The sequence below is a fragment of the Sorex araneus genome, chromosome 8, assembly GCF_027595985.1.
Source record: "Sorex araneus isolate mSorAra2 chromosome 8, mSorAra2.pri, whole genome shotgun sequence".
NCBI lineage: Eukaryota > Metazoa > Chordata > Mammalia > Eulipotyphla > Soricidae > Sorex > Sorex araneus.
Window position 1 is genome coordinate 13,757,358 of NC_073309.1, and position 17,241 is coordinate 13,774,598.

Here is a 17,241-nt window from a genome sequence, read left to right on the forward strand (position 1 = left end):
CCCTTGGCTCCTTAAAGCATTTTTTTTTAACCTAAGGTTTTTAAAATGATACATGAGAAAATACTGTACTCATCCATATTTCTTTAATCATCCAAATAATACATTATTTGTTTTATTTCTCTCTCTCTTTTTTTAGACCCCCCTTGTACTCCCCACAAGGTGGTGACCTTTGCTGTCTCTCAACATTATTTACTTTAAATTAATTTATTTCCCCCAAATATGAAAGAATATTATATAGAAGAAATCATAAAGTAATCAACATGCAGGTCAAGAACTTCCTTGACCTTCCAGAAGCTTCCTTCTTGGACTTTTCCTAAGCAAATTGAAGCACTTTTAATTTTTTCCTTTATGGTTTTGGGCCACATCTGGCTATGGTCAGTTGTTACAGTTCTGTGCTTGTCATTTGCTCCTGGTGAGATTTAGGGAGCTGTGTATGGTGCTGAAGATTCAATCTGAGCTACCCACATTCTGGACACATATGTGTCCAACCCATTAGCTATCTCTCCAGCCTAAAATACTTTGAAACGTAACTTGAATTTGGATTGGGTGTTTTTTAAATTGTATCCTCTTGAAATACATTTTTGGATGAAATTTATTTCAGATATTTGAGATGTAAAAGGCAACAGCACATTTCACTGTAGAAAATTCAGCAGACCATATAACTTAAGGAGAGCTTGTATTTTTATTATCTGTATATTAATAAATTTGTGTGTTGTGTGGTGCTGGGGATTGAACCCAAGACTTCACTCACACCAGGCCTGTGGTATTCTGCTAAGCCACAGGCAGGCATGCCCAATATATATTAAAGTGCAGGTATCTGGTCTGTCAAAATACAGAGAAGATCTGTTTTTTATTTTTTTTTTCAAGGATTGGTAGCTGAACTCAGAAAACTTAAACTTTCATTTGGGGACAACAGTTTTTAAAACTTTTCTTGACGATAAAATGGAAGCACTCATAGTATATTCTGCCACGTTAAGATTAAATTGGATAAGTGCCTCTAAAAATTTCATAAGTAATTTTTACTAATCAAATTTATGTCCTCTATTAATTATTTTATATATACTGGCAAATAACAAATATTATTCAATATTGAAATGAGATGGTATACAGACGAATAAAAGTAAACTAATACTGTCATTTTAATTTTTTTCTCTGATTTTTAGGACCATAGCCATACTCCATGGATTGTGATCATAGCTAAATATTTAGCACAGTGGTATAGTGAGGTATGTCCTTTTAAAAAAAAATTCATTTGTTATTCTTCTCAGTTTTTCATTAAGGATTACAGGGGAGGGAAATAAGACATTGATGGTCTCCCTTAAGTGGTTATAGAACAGGTATGCCTTTACAAGTGTACTCTCAGGACTTTCTGTTTTGAAGCTGATATTTCAGTTAATTAAATGAAATTTGAATAGACCTTGTGTTGAAACTGGCAGTGGGGATTGAACTCAGCAAAATGGCCCACATTCCTGTCAAGCCAGCCTCTGATTTCAGTGAAGTCTATATCTGCTGATGAGATCTCATGGGGTTGGGAGGGAACTTTAAACTCTGAATTTCTCTATTTTTAACTTTTATAACTTATTGCAATTTTTTTGCATCAATTTAGACAAATGGACGAACACCAAAAACATATAAAGAAAAGGAAGAATTCAGAGAGATGATTAGACAAGGTAATGAAGGATGTGATTAAGTGTTATTTGTATAAAGTTTGAAAATCAAATTGCCTAAAGCTCATGTTTATTTTATTTCAAACAAAGCTTTTGTCATATGAAACCTTCATTACCAAGGAGCTACACTGAATAGTTTTCAGAGTGACTGTGGGCTGGGCATGTGACTCTGTAGAGAGGCCCTGGGTTTGTACGGTCCCTCAGCATGACTGAGTGGGGTGTTGTGCAGGCCCTCGCCTCTTACAGGGATTAAAGCAAAACAAAGAATAGGAGACCAGCGTGGTAGGGCATTTGTCTTGCATGTAACTGACCCTGGTTTGATCCCTGGCACCCCAGATGGTCCCCTGTGTTACCACTGCCTCCAGTAGTGATCTCAGCATGCAGAGCTGGGAGTAAGTTGTGGCCCCCAAATAAACACCCCCCAAAATAAAAAAATGAATTATATCTGTCCTCCATTCAGAATTGACTGTTATTTCCATAATATTGTGGAGGGAAACTAACCCTCTCTAGGGAGTGACCCAAAAACCCCCAAACAAAAAATAAACATCGGAGGGGGAGAGGAGTGGAAAAAGGGGCTGCTGTTTGTTAACCAGTTTTGATTTTGATAGGGATTTTAAAGAATGAAAATGGCACTCCTGAAGATGAAGAGAATTTTGAAGAAGCGATTAAAAATGTGAACACAGCATTGAACACAACTCAGGTATTGAGGAACTGCTGAGGGAGTCGGCCAGGAAAGGGCTTTTTTGAAGTCTTTGTGGGAGATAGTTGGTCTGCAAATTAAGACAATATTCCCTAAATTGTTAGAAATTAATTATCTTGAGTACAGATGGATTCTTGTATTCTTTCTTTTTATGTATTATTTGGGGACTTGCCAAAGACATCCTGGGGCCCCACTGGCAGTTACCAGCCAACCAGCCCTGCAGTGTTGGGCCCACCACTGACAGTTCTGGGGCATTCTGGGCTCTACCCTGCAGTGCTCGAGGATCATGTGGTACCAGGAATTAAACTCAGATTGGGCCCTTGCGAGGCACATGCCCTAACTCCTGTACTATCGTCCAGCCCTTGAATCTTGTTTTTTAAGAAGAATCTATATTTTTTTGTTAAAATGGATATAGACACTACATTTAGAGTAATACAGTGAGATATATATATGTATGTATATGTGTAATATATAGTAAAAATAGTTATTCCTAATACATGATTTTTGAACAGTAAAAATTAGGTGATAGGAGTTTGATTATGAATGGTATTTTGCTGATCTAAAATTGTGTTGCTTTGAAAGCTGAATTTTGGGCCAGAGAAATAGTATAGCCAGTGAGGTGCTTGCCTTGCATGTGGCCAGCCTGGGTTGGATCCCCAGCACCACATATGGTCCCCTGAGCCTGCCAGAAGTGATCCCAGAGCACCACTGGGTATGGCCCCAAAACAAAATAATAAAATAAATAAAACTAATGAAAGTAGAATCTCGCCTTACATTTGCTTTTGACACTAGTTATTTGAATAAAATGGAAATATTGGGTGGGCGGGATCACCCAAGCAGTGCTTAGGGGGCTTGGTCAGGAATCCTTGTGACTGTCAGGGCCTGACGGTTTGGTGCTCAAGTCTGATGGTGCTTAAGGGCATCATGCAGTGCCATGGGCTCAGTCTTGCTACTTCATATGCAAAGCATGCACTCCCGTCATTCAAGCTAGATCCCGGGCCTCTCGAATATGTCCTTAATATTGCTGTGTATTTGGAGACTGGAGAGATAGCTCAAAGCACTGAGTGCAGACTTTGCATGCAGGAGACCTGGGTTCAGTCCCTGGCACCACAAGGTTTCCCCAAACACTGACCTCAGAGCACCTTCCTCCCAATAAAATTATCTAGAAGATAACAATTTAGATGACTTTTGGTTTCTTTGATGTTGTTGACATCTGGTCAATGATATTTTGGGTGAACATTAGAATAACGTTCGGACGAGCCTCACACATGGGGGAGCTGGTGGAGGAACCCAGGTGTGCGGGGGCCCGGAGCCGAGATTTCCAAGGCTGCTCGGACAGGGACTAGGCCTCTTCCACCCAGATCCCCCATTTTCCAGTAGCTAGGCAGTCACACCCAGAGATTATCCCTGTTGCCACGTAATCCCATCAATGGCTGACATCCAGAGACTATAAAACCAAGCTCCTGGAAGATAGCGACACAGTATCTTGCGGCCTCGTGACATCTAATATCCTACTTCTCCCTCTTGGAGAATCTGACAATCTTCCAAGAATCTATTGCCCATTCGGGAGAGCCTGGCAAGCTATCCGTGGCATATTCGATATGCCAAAAACAGTAACAATAAGTCTCACAATATGAGAGACATTACTGGTGCTAGCTTGAATAAATCAATGAGCAACAGGATGACAGTGACAGTGACTTAAGCAATTATTATAAATTTGGGGGCAGCAAAAAGAGGATTAATTTGCAGTTCTAAGCATGTGCCTTGTTTATCAGTTTTCTGGGTTGATAAAAAAAGATATATACAAATATATATTTGTTTAATTTTTCATGTCACAGATAGAACCCAGAGCTTTACAAATGCAAAGCATTGTGCTCTTCCACTGAGTTACATCCTGGCCACAAAATTTTCTACGTCTTAATAAGGATGATGGTGTTTGTTCAAGGATCAGTAGGAAAGCCAGTATGATTGGAGTGAAGTGAACAGAGGACAATTGTGGGGGAGGGACTCGACTTTGGAGAAGCAGAAAGATTCAGGTCATTATGGCCTTGCAGACTAGTGAAGCACTTGAGCAGGGGAGTAGACTAGTCAAATATGTTTCTTAAAAAAATATTCTGGGGGCCAGAGAAATAGTTCAGCAGGTAAGCAGCTTGCCTTGTGTGCGGCCAACCCAGGTTTGATTTCCAGCACCTTATATGGCCCTCCTAGCCCCCCCAGTTGTGATCCCTGAGCATAGAACACAGAGCATAGTGTAAGCCCTAAGGATTGCCGAATGTGTGCCCCCCCTCGCCCCTCCACCCCAAAAGAAAAAAAATCATCCTGGTGCTAGTGAGATGGCTTACAAGGTTGGAGTGCATGCTTTGCATGTGTGAACCCTGGGTTTGATCCTTGCACCACTGGATCCACTGAACACTACTGGGAGTATTCCCTGCTTCCTCCCAAAACCATTCAAGTCCTTAAAGTGGGAGCAAAAGAAGAGAGTCCAGCTGCCAGAGAGATAGTATAGTGGATAGGGCACTTGCCTTGTATGTGGCCAGTCGAGGTTGGATCCCAATATCCCAAATGGTCCCCCAGCACCGCCTGGAGTGATTCCTCAGTGCAGAGCTGGAAGTCAGCCCAAAGCATTGCTGGGTGTGGTGTGTGTCCCTCCCACTACCATCAAAAACAAAGCAAAACATGCAGAGACCAACTCATAAGAAATTTCTTTTGTCCATAGAATAGTAGAATCAAGGCCTCAGGGCCTATACCTTTGCTTACATTAAAAATATTCAATTAGAGGGCTGGAGCGATAGTGCAGCGGGTAAGGCGTTTGCCTTGCACATGGCTGACCCGGGTGCGATTCCCAGCATCCTATGTGGTCTCCTGAGCACCACCAGGAGTAACTCCTGAGTGCAGAGCCAGGAGTAACCCCTAAGCATTGTTGGGTGTGACCCAAAAAGCAAAAAAAAAAAAAAATTAATGAGAGGGTCAAGAGAAATAGTACAATAGATAAAGTGCTTATCTTACACTTGGCTAACCCCAGTTTGATCCTCAGCACCACATGTAGTTTCCTAAGTATTACAGGGTGTAGAACAATTCCCCCCAGTTTTTTTCAGTTTGAGGACAGAGAAATAGTACAGAGTAAAGGTGCTTGCCTTGTATGTAGCTGACCCCAGTTCTATCCCAGGTACCTTATGTGGATGGTCCCCTGGGCAGAGAGCCAGTAGTAGCCCCTAAGCATCACTATATGTGTCCCACCCCCCCCCCACTAGAAAGCAGTTGATCCAATTTTTGCCAGTGGGTGTCTCAGCACACACTAGGGTCTTTGGGTTTCAAGGTTTTGACTAGATGGAAAAGCATGAAGGTCTATAAACCCAGTTTGGTAGTAATGTCTGTAATCTATTTTGTATCTTCTCATGAGGCAGTGTTGAAAGTTTTACTTCGGCTCCTTCACCTTGATCCTTAAACCTAATGACCAGTGACAGGAGACTTTCTTTTGTTTTCTCTTTCCCATCAAAACTTCCCAAAGCCTATGCAGATCAGGTATTTTCATTTTGTTTTAACTTGAGAATTCAAAGAACTTAGGAGAAATAGCAGTGAAAATAAAGTTGGGCAAATTCTTGGTTGAAGAAAATGTTTTCTTTTCTTTGTTAGATCCCAAGCAGTATTGAAGATATTTTTAATGATGATCGCTGCATAAATATCACCAAACAGGTAACAGCAGCAAACAATAAAAATTATGCTATTTTTTATTTTACACTCTTTCAATCCTTGAGTGAAATTCAAATGACATTTAACATTGTTGCTTTTATTTTAGACTCCATCATTTTGGATTTTAGCTCGTGCCTTAAAGGAATTTGTGGCCAAAGAAGGTCAAGGAAATTTACCTGTTCGGGGCACAATTCCTGATATGATTGCAGATTCTGGCAAATACATAAAACTGCAAACTGTGTAAGTCACTGTTTTCAAAATTTGTAGTAAAAATTAATGTTGCTATTAGAGATAACCATTTTGTAATGGTTGAAGCAATAATACAGTGGGTAGAGCACCTCCCTTGCATGTTGCTGATCCAGGTTTGATCTCTGGCACCCCGTATGGTCCCCCAGCCCTGCCAGGAGTATTCCCTGAGTGCAGAGCCAGGAGGAAGCCCTAAACATCACTGTGTATGCCCCCTCCCCCCAAAAAAAATCTCATTTTATCAGTGTATCAAAATCAAATTATTAATTTTGTTATAATATCATTGCTTTCCAAATAAGGTAGAGGCAGAAGATGTAGTTTGGGGTAGGGCATATGACTTGTGTGAGTCCTGGGGTTCAAACAGAGAGAAAGAGAGCCCCCCAAAACTTCCCAACCACACCCCCCACCAAGAACTTACAAGGGATTTCATAGCAAATTTTAGTGGAAAGGTGGGAAATAAAGAGTTCCCATATAGGGGGTAGAATCTTTTTTTTTGTTTTTAGGCACATCTGGCGGTTCTCAGGGCTTGCTTCTGGCTCTGCACACAGGGATCACTGCCGGTGGTGCTGGGGATTGACAGACTGGCCTGACCTGCTGTAAGGCTAAGCCTTGCCTGCTGTACTGTCAAGCCCAGGGACAAATTTTTTTTTCTTACATGGTAAAACCTAATATTTGAACTCTTTTTTTTAAATATATATATATATAATTTTTTAATTGAATCACTGTGGGATACAGTTACAAAGCTTTCACGGTTGAGTTTCAGTCATACAATGTTTGAATACCCATCTCTGCACCAGTGCGCATCTTCCACCACCAGTGTCGCCATTATCCCTCACCCCACCCCATCCCCCTTGCCTCTGTGGCAGGCACCTTCCTTCTTTCTCTCTGCTTTTGGGCATCAGGGTTTGCAGTACAGATACTGAAAGGCCATCATGTTTGGTCTTTAGACTACTTTCAGCACACATCTCCCATCCTGAGCGATCCCTCCAACCATCATTGATTTAGTAGTCCGTTCTCCATCCCAACCGCCTTCTCTCCCAGCACATGAGGCAGGCTTCCAAACTGTGGAGTGATCCTCTTGGTCCTTGTCTCTACTGTCCTTTCATGTACCTTTTGGCCACTTGTATTTCTTTCTTGAGGAAGTTTCTGTTTATTTCTTCTCCCCATTTTTTGATGGGGGTTGGAGGTTTTTTTCTTGTAAAGTACTACCAGTGTCTTGTATATCCTGAATATTACCCCATTATGAATGGGTATTTGGTAAAGAGCCCCGTTCTGTGGGCTTACTCTGAATTTTGGTCACTGTTTCTTTTGAGGTGCAGAAGCTTCTTTGTTTAATGTAGTCCATCCATATGGGATGCTGGGAATCGAACCCGCATTGGCCGCATGCAAGGCTATGCTATTGCTCCAGCTCCTCAAGAAATCTTTTGCTGGCTGGGTAACAAACTCCTGGTCAGGTATCTGCCTGACAAGCACCTTAACTTCTATATTATCTTCCCAGCCAAAGTCTTTCGTTTTGATCCTTTTTTTTTTTTTTCCGGGGAAGGCGGATGGGGGGGTATTTGAGACAAAATTGGTGATGCTCAGGGGTTAATCTTGGCTTTTGTGCTCAGAAATTACTGGTGGTGGTTCTAGGGGGACCATATGGGATGGTGGGGATTGAACTCAGGGTCAGCCACATGCAAGGCAGATTGCCCTACATGCTGTACTATTGTTCCAGCCTCTTGATCAGTTTTGTTTTTGTTTTTGTCATTAGTGTTCTGTAATTTTATGGTAGTAGACAGTTGCTCTCCAGGTCACTACTCAAAACCAAGTGGACTGTTTCAGAATGACTCAGTGCTCTTGTTTAGTTTGGACACTGTGCTGATGAATTGAGCACCTGGCTTGGTTGTTTAAAGGCTAAATAGAACGCAGAAGAGTTCTATTTCCTGGACTGATTGTACTGTTCTGCTTAGTCATTCTTCAGCAGTTTTCTTTTTTGTTGTCCTCGCCTAAAAGTTCTTAAAACTTGGGAAAAGCCGATTTGTAATACAAAAAAATATGACCTCACATGGGACGTATCTCTGGAGGCGGATAATATAAATAGACGTAGAGGAGGTTTCATGTGAATTTGTGCATGGACTCTAAGATACATTTAACTTTCCTTGGACTTGGGCTGGAGTGATAGCACAGCAGGTAGGACGTTTGCCTTGCACTCGGCTGGCCCGGGTTTGATTCTTCCATCCCTCTCGGAGAACCCGGCAAGCTACCGAGAGTATCCCACATGGCAGAGCCTGGCAAGCTACTTATGGCGTATTCGATATGCCAAAAAGAGTAACAAGTCTCACAATGGAGATGTTACTGGTGCTCGCTCAAGCAAATCAGTGAACAACAGGATGACAATAACTTCAAGAAGATAAAACATATTCTTCAGTAACATTTTATCAGGATCTCCTAGCAGTGTTTAGGTTGCATGCTGTTAAGTAGAGAAAGCGCTCAGGTATTAAAGTTTATTGACAACCCTGGGAAGATTCCCCAGTGCTAATGCTTTGCATGGGGGAGGCCTAGGTTTGATCATCAGTACCACATGTCCCCCAAGTACTGCAGGAGTGACCCTAAGCACCCTGGCTCAAGCTTGCTCGGCTAGGAGGTCCCAAACCAAACCAAACACTAGGTATACCTAGTTGTATTCCATGACATTTTCACATTTTGTATGTTGTCAGGCACGTATTTCTTTCATACAAAGGAAATGTTGTTTTCTAGTTACCGTGAAAAAGCAAAGAAAGATGCTGATGCTGTGGGCCATCACGCTGCAAAACTGCTGCAGTCTATAGGCCAGGTAAGTCTCAAAAAGCTCCACAGGCCTGAACACATAATCCCATCCAGAACAGGTTCAGAGACCGAGTGGGGAGCAGTACCCTGTGCACGCTCAGAGGAGCCTCACTGGTGTGCCTAAGGAGAAAGCCGTTATCCGGAAATGAGGTCTGCCTGTAGGAATGTCCCAGCATTTGCAGAAAGCAAGCTGCCCCTCTGACAGTGATTAGCTTTGTGCTGTACCCGATATTCATCTTCTCTTTGAAACCACAGCAAAACGTGCATTTATCTCTTTGCAGGCACCAGAGTCCATTTCAGAGAAAGAATTAAAATTACTCTGTAAGTCCCTTTGAATTAATTTATTTTGTGCGATAAAGTGTGCCACTGAAAAGGTTCCCAGAAATTTGGTTTACCTTTGATTTATAGTCTCAGGAGTTTTAAATGAGTGAATTCAGATTTTGTGCATGGTCTTAATGGTGCAGATATATGTAATTATTGGACAAGATTTTCTTTTTCTTTTCCCTTATAGTAATAAAAGGGGTATTATAAGAGTGGATTAGAGTATCTCTATGACAATGCAAAGACATAAAGTCAATTGAAAGCTCTCATTAGTATAGAATTATTTTCAGTTTATAAATGGGAAAATTTTATCTGAACACTAGGTGTAAAGTCAAAGTCACATTAGATGACTAATAAAATTCAGAATTTTGCCATCTATTTTGGGAATAATTAGGTTTCTGGGGTCATCTTAATAACATCAGATAGACCAAAGCATTTTCTTATTTTAAGAATCAACTTAAAAATGAAAATTCTATTTTACATGTCAAGATACTTCATTGTAGCTACTAACCACAGTTTTTGCAGAAATTTTACTTTCCCCCTTCCCTACCCTTAAAATATCTGACTTTTCCTTTTCACTACTCTTGCAACAGTACTTGTTTGGCTTAGTTTTAAGATTTTGTTCCACTACTACTCTTGAATCTTGATTCAGCATTAATGTGTGTGCCAGTGGAGTATATGACACAAGAATAGCACCTGGATGCTGATCTGTTTACAGGTCTGAAATTGTCCACTGTACAATAGTTTTTTAATCATTGAGGAAGTCACACTTGTTGGTACTGTGGAAGGTAATATGGTGCTGCCAGGGATTAAGCCCATATATGTGGCCTGTTTTACCACTTGAGCCGCATTGCTGACCCAAATTTTATTTTTATTTGTTTATTTATTTTTGCTTTTTGGGTCACACCCGGCGATGCGCAGAGGTCATTCCTGGCTCTGCACTAAGGAATTACCCTTGGCGGTGCTCACAGGACTATATGGGATGCTGGGAATTGAACCTGGGTTGGTCATGTGCAAGGCAAATGCCCTACCCGCTGTGCTATCACTCCAGCCCCTAGTTTTTTTTTTTTAAAGCCTTATATACTAAAAGCACAATATATGCAATAATCTCCCTTAGGAAATACTTAGCTATAACAATAACAAAAACTACTGTTCATTGTATCCTGTCAGGCATCTTACAGTGAGTCTGCTCTGAGGCTCAGAGAGAGGTACCCCCACGTACTTTATTCAGAACACTCTATTTAGTGTGAAGGATGTGAAGTTAAAATAGGTGAGGTGTTCTAGTTCCTCCTCTGCTAACCTGGAGCCAAAGAGAAGGTGTTTTTAAATATTCCCATGTCTATGTGGATATACAAAATTTCCTCTCCTTAAGAGTAGCCTGTGACTCAGAATGTTCATTTCTCAACCATTTCCTTTCATGGCTTCTTTTTAGGCAGCAATTCTGCATTTCTTCGAGTGGTCAGATGTCGATCCTTAGCTGAAGAATATGGCTTGAATACAGTTAACAAGGATGAAATTAGTATGTATAATTATCTTTGTGATGCAAGACAATTCTTTTTGATTTTTAAATTTTATTTTCCTAAGGTTGTTCACATTAACTGATTATATTCAATATCTCAACACCAATCCCACCACCATTACACCTTCCCACCACTGTTATTTCGAATTTTCCCACCACCGTTCAAGTCTGCCTGCAACAGGCAGATGCTAGATAATTTTTTTCTAATGCTTATTATGAATATCATGAGAGGTCACGGCTGTGCGCTCCTGGAATTCTAAAATTGTAAATGATTGGGGTCCAGAGAGGTCTCTGTAGGGAGCTAATCCATCTCGAGATTCATTTGTGAGTCTCTGTCTTTCCGGATTCACTGCTGACTCTGGATCAAGACCGGTGACTCACTTAAATATGGCCTGGAGACAGTTACTGGGTGTGACAGCTAGGACTCCGAGGGGTCCAGGAGAAGGGAAGGGACGCCGTCATGTGGTCTGGCATCTTCAGTCTGCATACCTGGCTTTTTCTTCTGGAAGTTTGTGGCCACCGGGGGTTCATCTGGAGTGGGCGGAGCTGGGGCAAGGTGATTAATTTTTAAGAACATTTATTATTGTGGCAGCCACACCTCACAGTGCTGTGGATGGGACATCTGTGTTGGTGATGGAACCTAACATATGTAGGGTGTGCACTCCACCACCTAAGCCACATCCCTGACCACTAGGCTACTGATTTGAGGTGTTTTTTTAATTGATTGGTATTTTTTAATAAGGACTGTACCCATGCCCCTCCCAACAATGCCCAGCATGGTGGCTCTGGCCTAAGTTCTAAGTTAATGCAGTGCTGTCTGGGCCAGTGCTCTTGGACCACTCGGACTACATTTGGTGGTGTCCTGGGAACCCTGAGATGTCCCTGGCTCTAGACTCTGAAGGTAGATTGGTGGGGCTGGCGAGATAGGATAGAGGATAGGGCACTTGTTTTGCAGGCAGCTGACCCAGCTTCACTCCCCACCACCACATTTGGTCCCCCAGCATGCCAGTAGTGATTCCTAAGCACAGTTGAGTATAGTCCCCCACACAAAATAAATACATAAAATTTTTTGCATAATACTGTTGAGTGTGTATGGTGATAATAAAGAATAATGTAAAAATATATACTCCAAATTTTATAAACTTACTTAGAGATGTGACTAATAATCATAAGATTACTAGGGTTCCACTTAATATTTAATTTACTGTTATTTACTGCTTTTTATTGTCACAGAATATTTAATTTTTGTATTAAAAATTTCTTGCATCATGAAACTTAAGTACATATTAAATTTATTCCTTCATTAAGTTTTTATACCATGAATAACCCAAATTTCACTGAAAAGGTTTTTCATTTCAGTTTCCAGCATGGACAATCCAGATAATGAGATAGTATTATACTTAATGTTACGGGCCGTTGACAGATTTTATAAACAACATGGTAGATATCCAGGTAAGAAAATGTTATCAAGCAGTGAAAGTATCAAATATCATAATATCTTGAATAAGCAATGGGATTGAATCTTAAAGTCTTCCATCCCAGTATTTGTAGTTGTGGTTCTTGAATTTTCATCTTGTGAACAGTTTATACCTAGTCATCCCTCAATGAAAAACTATCAGGTGTCTCCAAATTTAACTATTTGCAAATAGTCATTGATTCTGAACTACTAGAGGAAGTGTTCCTTGACTCCATATAGAAGTAAACTTTTTGTCACTTTAGTAGCCTCTAAGACTCAGACTGAGTTTAGTGCTGGTCATAAAAAAGTATGCCAGTGACTTTTCAACTCAGACCCAGAAGAAGTAGAAATTTCTTTGCTCAGTATCTATTTTTGTCTTATATGCGAATGTAGTAATTAGGAAGTTGGCATAATCTCAGAGATAACAGTTGTTCAGAATATTTTGATAAAGAGCTTTTTAATTCCTTAGGATTATTGCATAGCAACACCTTTTATGCATTTCATAAAACCTGTAGTTTCATCTGAGTACCCCTGGGTGTGCCACACCCCCCCAAAAAAAAAGAATTCAAACACAATATTTGTTGTTTTATTTATATTATTTAATTAACATGTATTTGAATAATAAATTATACCAGAATTCAGTGGTTTAAAACAAGTCTTCATAGGACCTGAGAGATAGTGCAATGGGTAAGGTGCTTGTCTTGCACTCAGCCGACCCAGGCTTGATCCTGGCACCCCATATCGTCCCCCAAGCCTGCCTGAATTGATATCTGAACTCAGAGCTGGGGGTAGGCTCAGTCCCTGAGCATAGCTGGGTATGTCCCCCTAACCAAAAATAAAATTTACGTGGTATCACTGTTTTGTGTGTCAGCTTGCAGAGTTCACAGAGCCAGTTCAGATTAAGAGAGGAGAGTACATGAGGCATAAACTGCTCTTCATCAGGAAGCCATTTTGGAGCACAGACTTTGGAGTTTTCCTGGTTCAAAACCAAGCTCTGTCACTTCCTACCTGTGTGACTTTGAATGCATCACTATTCCCCTCCAAATCTCAGTTCTTATTTATGGAATGGCACATGTGATGTATGATAGCATGTTATATAATAATACTGCCAGGCACTTTGAAAATAAAGGGTAGTTATTATTAATAAAGGAAAGAAATAATAATAGTTTTAAATCAGGCATTAGCATATTTATTAACTATATTTGAATATTATGCTGATTATATTTTCCTACCACTAGTTGTACACATTGATGCTGGACATACCAGTGGCTTGCATTTGAATGTGGTTTAACGCAACTTGCAGTGCGTAAACTGATGCTTAATCATTAATAACTGCATAAACTCATATCATAGTTGTGTTATTTAAGATCTGAATAACTCAAATGAGTAACTTTGTGCCTTAGTCTTCTGTAAAATGGGGATAATGGATTGTCATGAGAATTAATGTGACCAACATCTATTAAATACTCTAAATATTATATATTGTAAGTTTATAATAATTGTTCATAATAATTTGTCGTTCAGTCTCAAAATGGATAATACTGTCATGTTTATGAACAGTATAAACAGGACATTACTTCCTCATTCATCCAATTCTTTTATACAGTTAGTAATTGAGCAATAATGTATGCCAACTACTCTGAATATCAAGCGTGGAACAATGATCAAAAGCAGATTCATTAATCTTCTAATAGGTTTTAGGTGGTTCCTTTGATTATTACAGGCTTATAATATTTACAAATTGTGCTTTTCATTATTTTTGTTCTTCAGTTTTATTCTTTAGTTTTATTAGTTTTGACTAGACTACCTAATGTTGGATTAAATAATAAAGGAGGTGTTACCATTAATTTTGAATAGCATTTGTTTCAATGAAAATTGCATATTTTTTAGGGGTTTCTAACTATCAAGTTGAAGAAGATATAGGGAAATTGAAGGCTTGTCTCAACAGTTTCCTTCAGGAATATGGATTATCTATAATGGTGAAAGATGATTATATTCACGAATTGTGAGTTTGGGTTGTTTTTTTTTAATGTTTTTTGTTTTGGGTCCATACCTGACAATACTCAGGGGTCACTCCTGGCTCTGCACTCAGGAATGATTCCTGGTGGTGCTCAGAGGACCATATGGAATACTGGGGATTGAACCTGGGTCAGCTGCATGCAAGGCAAATGCCCTACCTACTGTACTATCACTCAACCCCCTGTACTTTTTTTTCAGTTGAATCACTGTGAAATAGATCCATACAAAACTGTTCTCTCTCCCTCTCCCTCCCTCCCTCTCTCTCTCTCTCTCTCTCTCTCTCTCTCTCTCCCTCCCTCTCTCTTTCTCGTTCTCTCTCATTGTGGATTGCAGTACAGATACTGAAAGGTTGTCATGTATAGCCTTTTACTTACTTTTAATACCCAGTTCTTGTCCAGTGTGATCATTTCCAACTATTACTGTCATACTGGTCTCTTCTGTATTTATCTTACCCTCCACCTCACACACACTTGTGGTAGATTCCAACCATTGACCAGTCCTCCAAGCCCTTGCTTTCCCTGGTCTTGGATATTAGTCTTCTACTATATATTTTTTGTGTACCACAAATGAATGCAGTCATTCTATATCTGTCCCTCTCCTTCTAACTCATTTCACTCAACATGATACTCTCCATGTCCATCCATTTGTAAGCAAATTTCATGACTGCAGTTTTCCTAACTGCTGCGTAGTATTCCACTGTTTAGATGTACCATAGTTTCTTTATCCATTCGTCTCTTCTTCCCCCCCCCCTGCTTTTTGGGTCACACCCGGTGATGCACAGGGGTCACTTCTGGCTCTGCACTCAGGAATTACCCCTGGCGCTGCTCAGGGGACCATATGGGATGCTGGGAATCGAACCCAGGTCAGCCGCGTGCAAGGCAAATGCCCTACCTGCTGTGCTATCACTCCAGCCCCCATTCGTCTCTTCTTATGGCCCCTATTTTTTTTAGAATATGAAAGATATCAAACAATAAGAACTGGGAATGTGGCTCAGCAGTAGAGTGCTACCTGGCATGTGTGAAGTCTAGAGTCAATCCCCACTCACCACAAAAAATTAAAATTGTTAAGAGAACATGTGGACTAGAGAGATGGCTCAACAGCCTGGGCATATACACTGCACCTGGGAGTCCTGGGTTTGATTCCATCACTGCATGGTTCCTGAGCAATGCTGGAACCATCCCTGAGCATTATTGGGTGTGACTGGAAATAACATCTGTCCTGGCTCCAGTTAATCCAAGTTCATGTCTCCTTTTCTGTAGTTGCCGGTACGGAGCTGCTGAGCCACACACCATCGCTGCATTCTTGGGAGGTAAGTTCCGTGGAAAGGACTCTCATTGGTTCTTGTATAGTGCATAGTTTTATTATTAAGTTTTATTTTCTCAGTTCTAACTAGAAGGTTAGTGAAGCAGAATGTTATAAGTTTAGATAATTTTAGTACTCCCCCCTCCATGCGCACCCCAGTGCTGGCTACTCTGCTTTCCATTTCTCCACTGTTGTCATCTTAGCCTTCTGAAGAGGCATAGCAAAGCCGTGGCCATATATAACTCCAACCTTCTGCCCCGCCCAAATACATGACATGATGACAGTGTCCTTAGAAAATTAGTCCAGGATGTTTCCTTTGATAGAGAACTCTATTCTGGGCCTGGAGCAATAGTATAGTGGGTAGGGAGCTTGCCTTACATGTGGCTGACCTGGGCTCAATCCCTGGTATTCCATATGGTCCCCTGAGCATAGCCGGGAGTAACCCCTGAGCACCTGGTGTGGCCAAAAAACCCACAGAAAGTTAAAAAAAAAAATCAGAGGAAATGGGGCTTTGTTTAAAAATAAAAACAAAAACAAACTTCAGTCCTTGATTTTAAAATTATTTGCTTACTTTTCTCCCAGATACACCCATTTGAGTTCCTGCTCCTTGAAACCTCACTCCATTTGGTTTGATGTCCTTATTTTCTATAGGAAATTGACCTGTCTAAAGCCCAACTTAAAAATTCCATTTTGTTGTTAAAAACTCCTTGAGTCAGGGCCAGAGCAATAGTATAACAGGTAGGTCATTTGCCTTGTACACAGCCTGAGTTTGATCCCAACATCCCAGATGGTTCCCTGAGTACCACCAGGAGTGATTTCTGTGATTTTTGACTATCACTGGGTGTGCCCCCCCCCAAAAAAACAACAAAAACACCTCATTGAGTCTCCCTTCCCTCATCCTATTTGCCTAACTGCCCCTCTTCTATGATCGATTTTGATACTTGCTTGTGATATTTGCTGTCTAGATTATTAATGTTTTGAATACAGATCCAGATATGATTGATATTCAGAGTGTTCAAATGTCAGTAAATGATAGTTTTAAAGAAAATTTCTAAAAACTTTTCTCCTTTCCTTGTAGGAGCTGCTGCTCAGGAGGTTATCAAAATAATCACCAAGCAATTTGTCATTTTTAACAACACTTACATTTATAGTGGCATGTCACAGACTTCAGCAACTTTCCAGTTGTAGAATAAGCATCCCATGTAATGTGTTAATGGTTGAAATTGTAAATGTCTTTAGGCGTGTTCTAGTCTGTAAAATTCTGTGAAGGGACAACTATTGTTTACTTAATAAACATTTTTCTCATTTGTAACGATGTAGTCTTGTTCTTTACTGCAAGGGGAAAGAAAGCCATCCTTTTCTCAGAAAAAAAAAAGGCTACCCATTTGTAACTGGTTTGCTGTTTTAAGAATCATTTGTGTTCATTAAAAATAACTTAAATTTTTTTAACTATATGCTGATTGTAACTATAGTCCTTTTAGGACTATTAAAACAAATAGGATTTGGGGAGGCT

General features: G+C 40.4%; 1 protein-coding gene across 1 annotated transcript in view; it reads left to right on the forward strand.

Moving 5' to 3' along the window:
* NAE1 (NEDD8 activating enzyme E1 subunit 1) overlaps positions 1-17,040 on the forward strand; it is a 31,496-nt gene extending 14,456 nt beyond the window's left edge. Inside the window, exons 9-20 of the mRNA XM_055146057.1 lie at positions 1,164-1,226; positions 1,607-1,670; positions 2,276-2,367; positions 6,001-6,060; positions 6,164-6,297; positions 9,043-9,118; positions 9,393-9,432; positions 10,865-10,951; positions 12,311-12,403; positions 14,298-14,412; positions 15,686-15,735; positions 16,807-17,040. Of these exons, the coding sequence (XP_055002032.1) occupies positions 1,164-1,226; positions 1,607-1,670; positions 2,276-2,367; positions 6,001-6,060; positions 6,164-6,297; positions 9,043-9,118; positions 9,393-9,432; positions 10,865-10,951; positions 12,311-12,403; positions 14,298-14,412; positions 15,686-15,735; positions 16,807-16,916 (984 nt within the window). The 3' untranslated portion in view covers positions 16,917-17,040. The remainder of the gene's footprint in view (positions 1-1,163; positions 1,227-1,606; positions 1,671-2,275; positions 2,368-6,000; positions 6,061-6,163; positions 6,298-9,042; positions 9,119-9,392; positions 9,433-10,864; positions 10,952-12,310; positions 12,404-14,297; positions 14,413-15,685; positions 15,736-16,806) is intronic.
* The last annotated feature ends 201 nt before the right edge of the window (positions 17,041-17,241 follow it).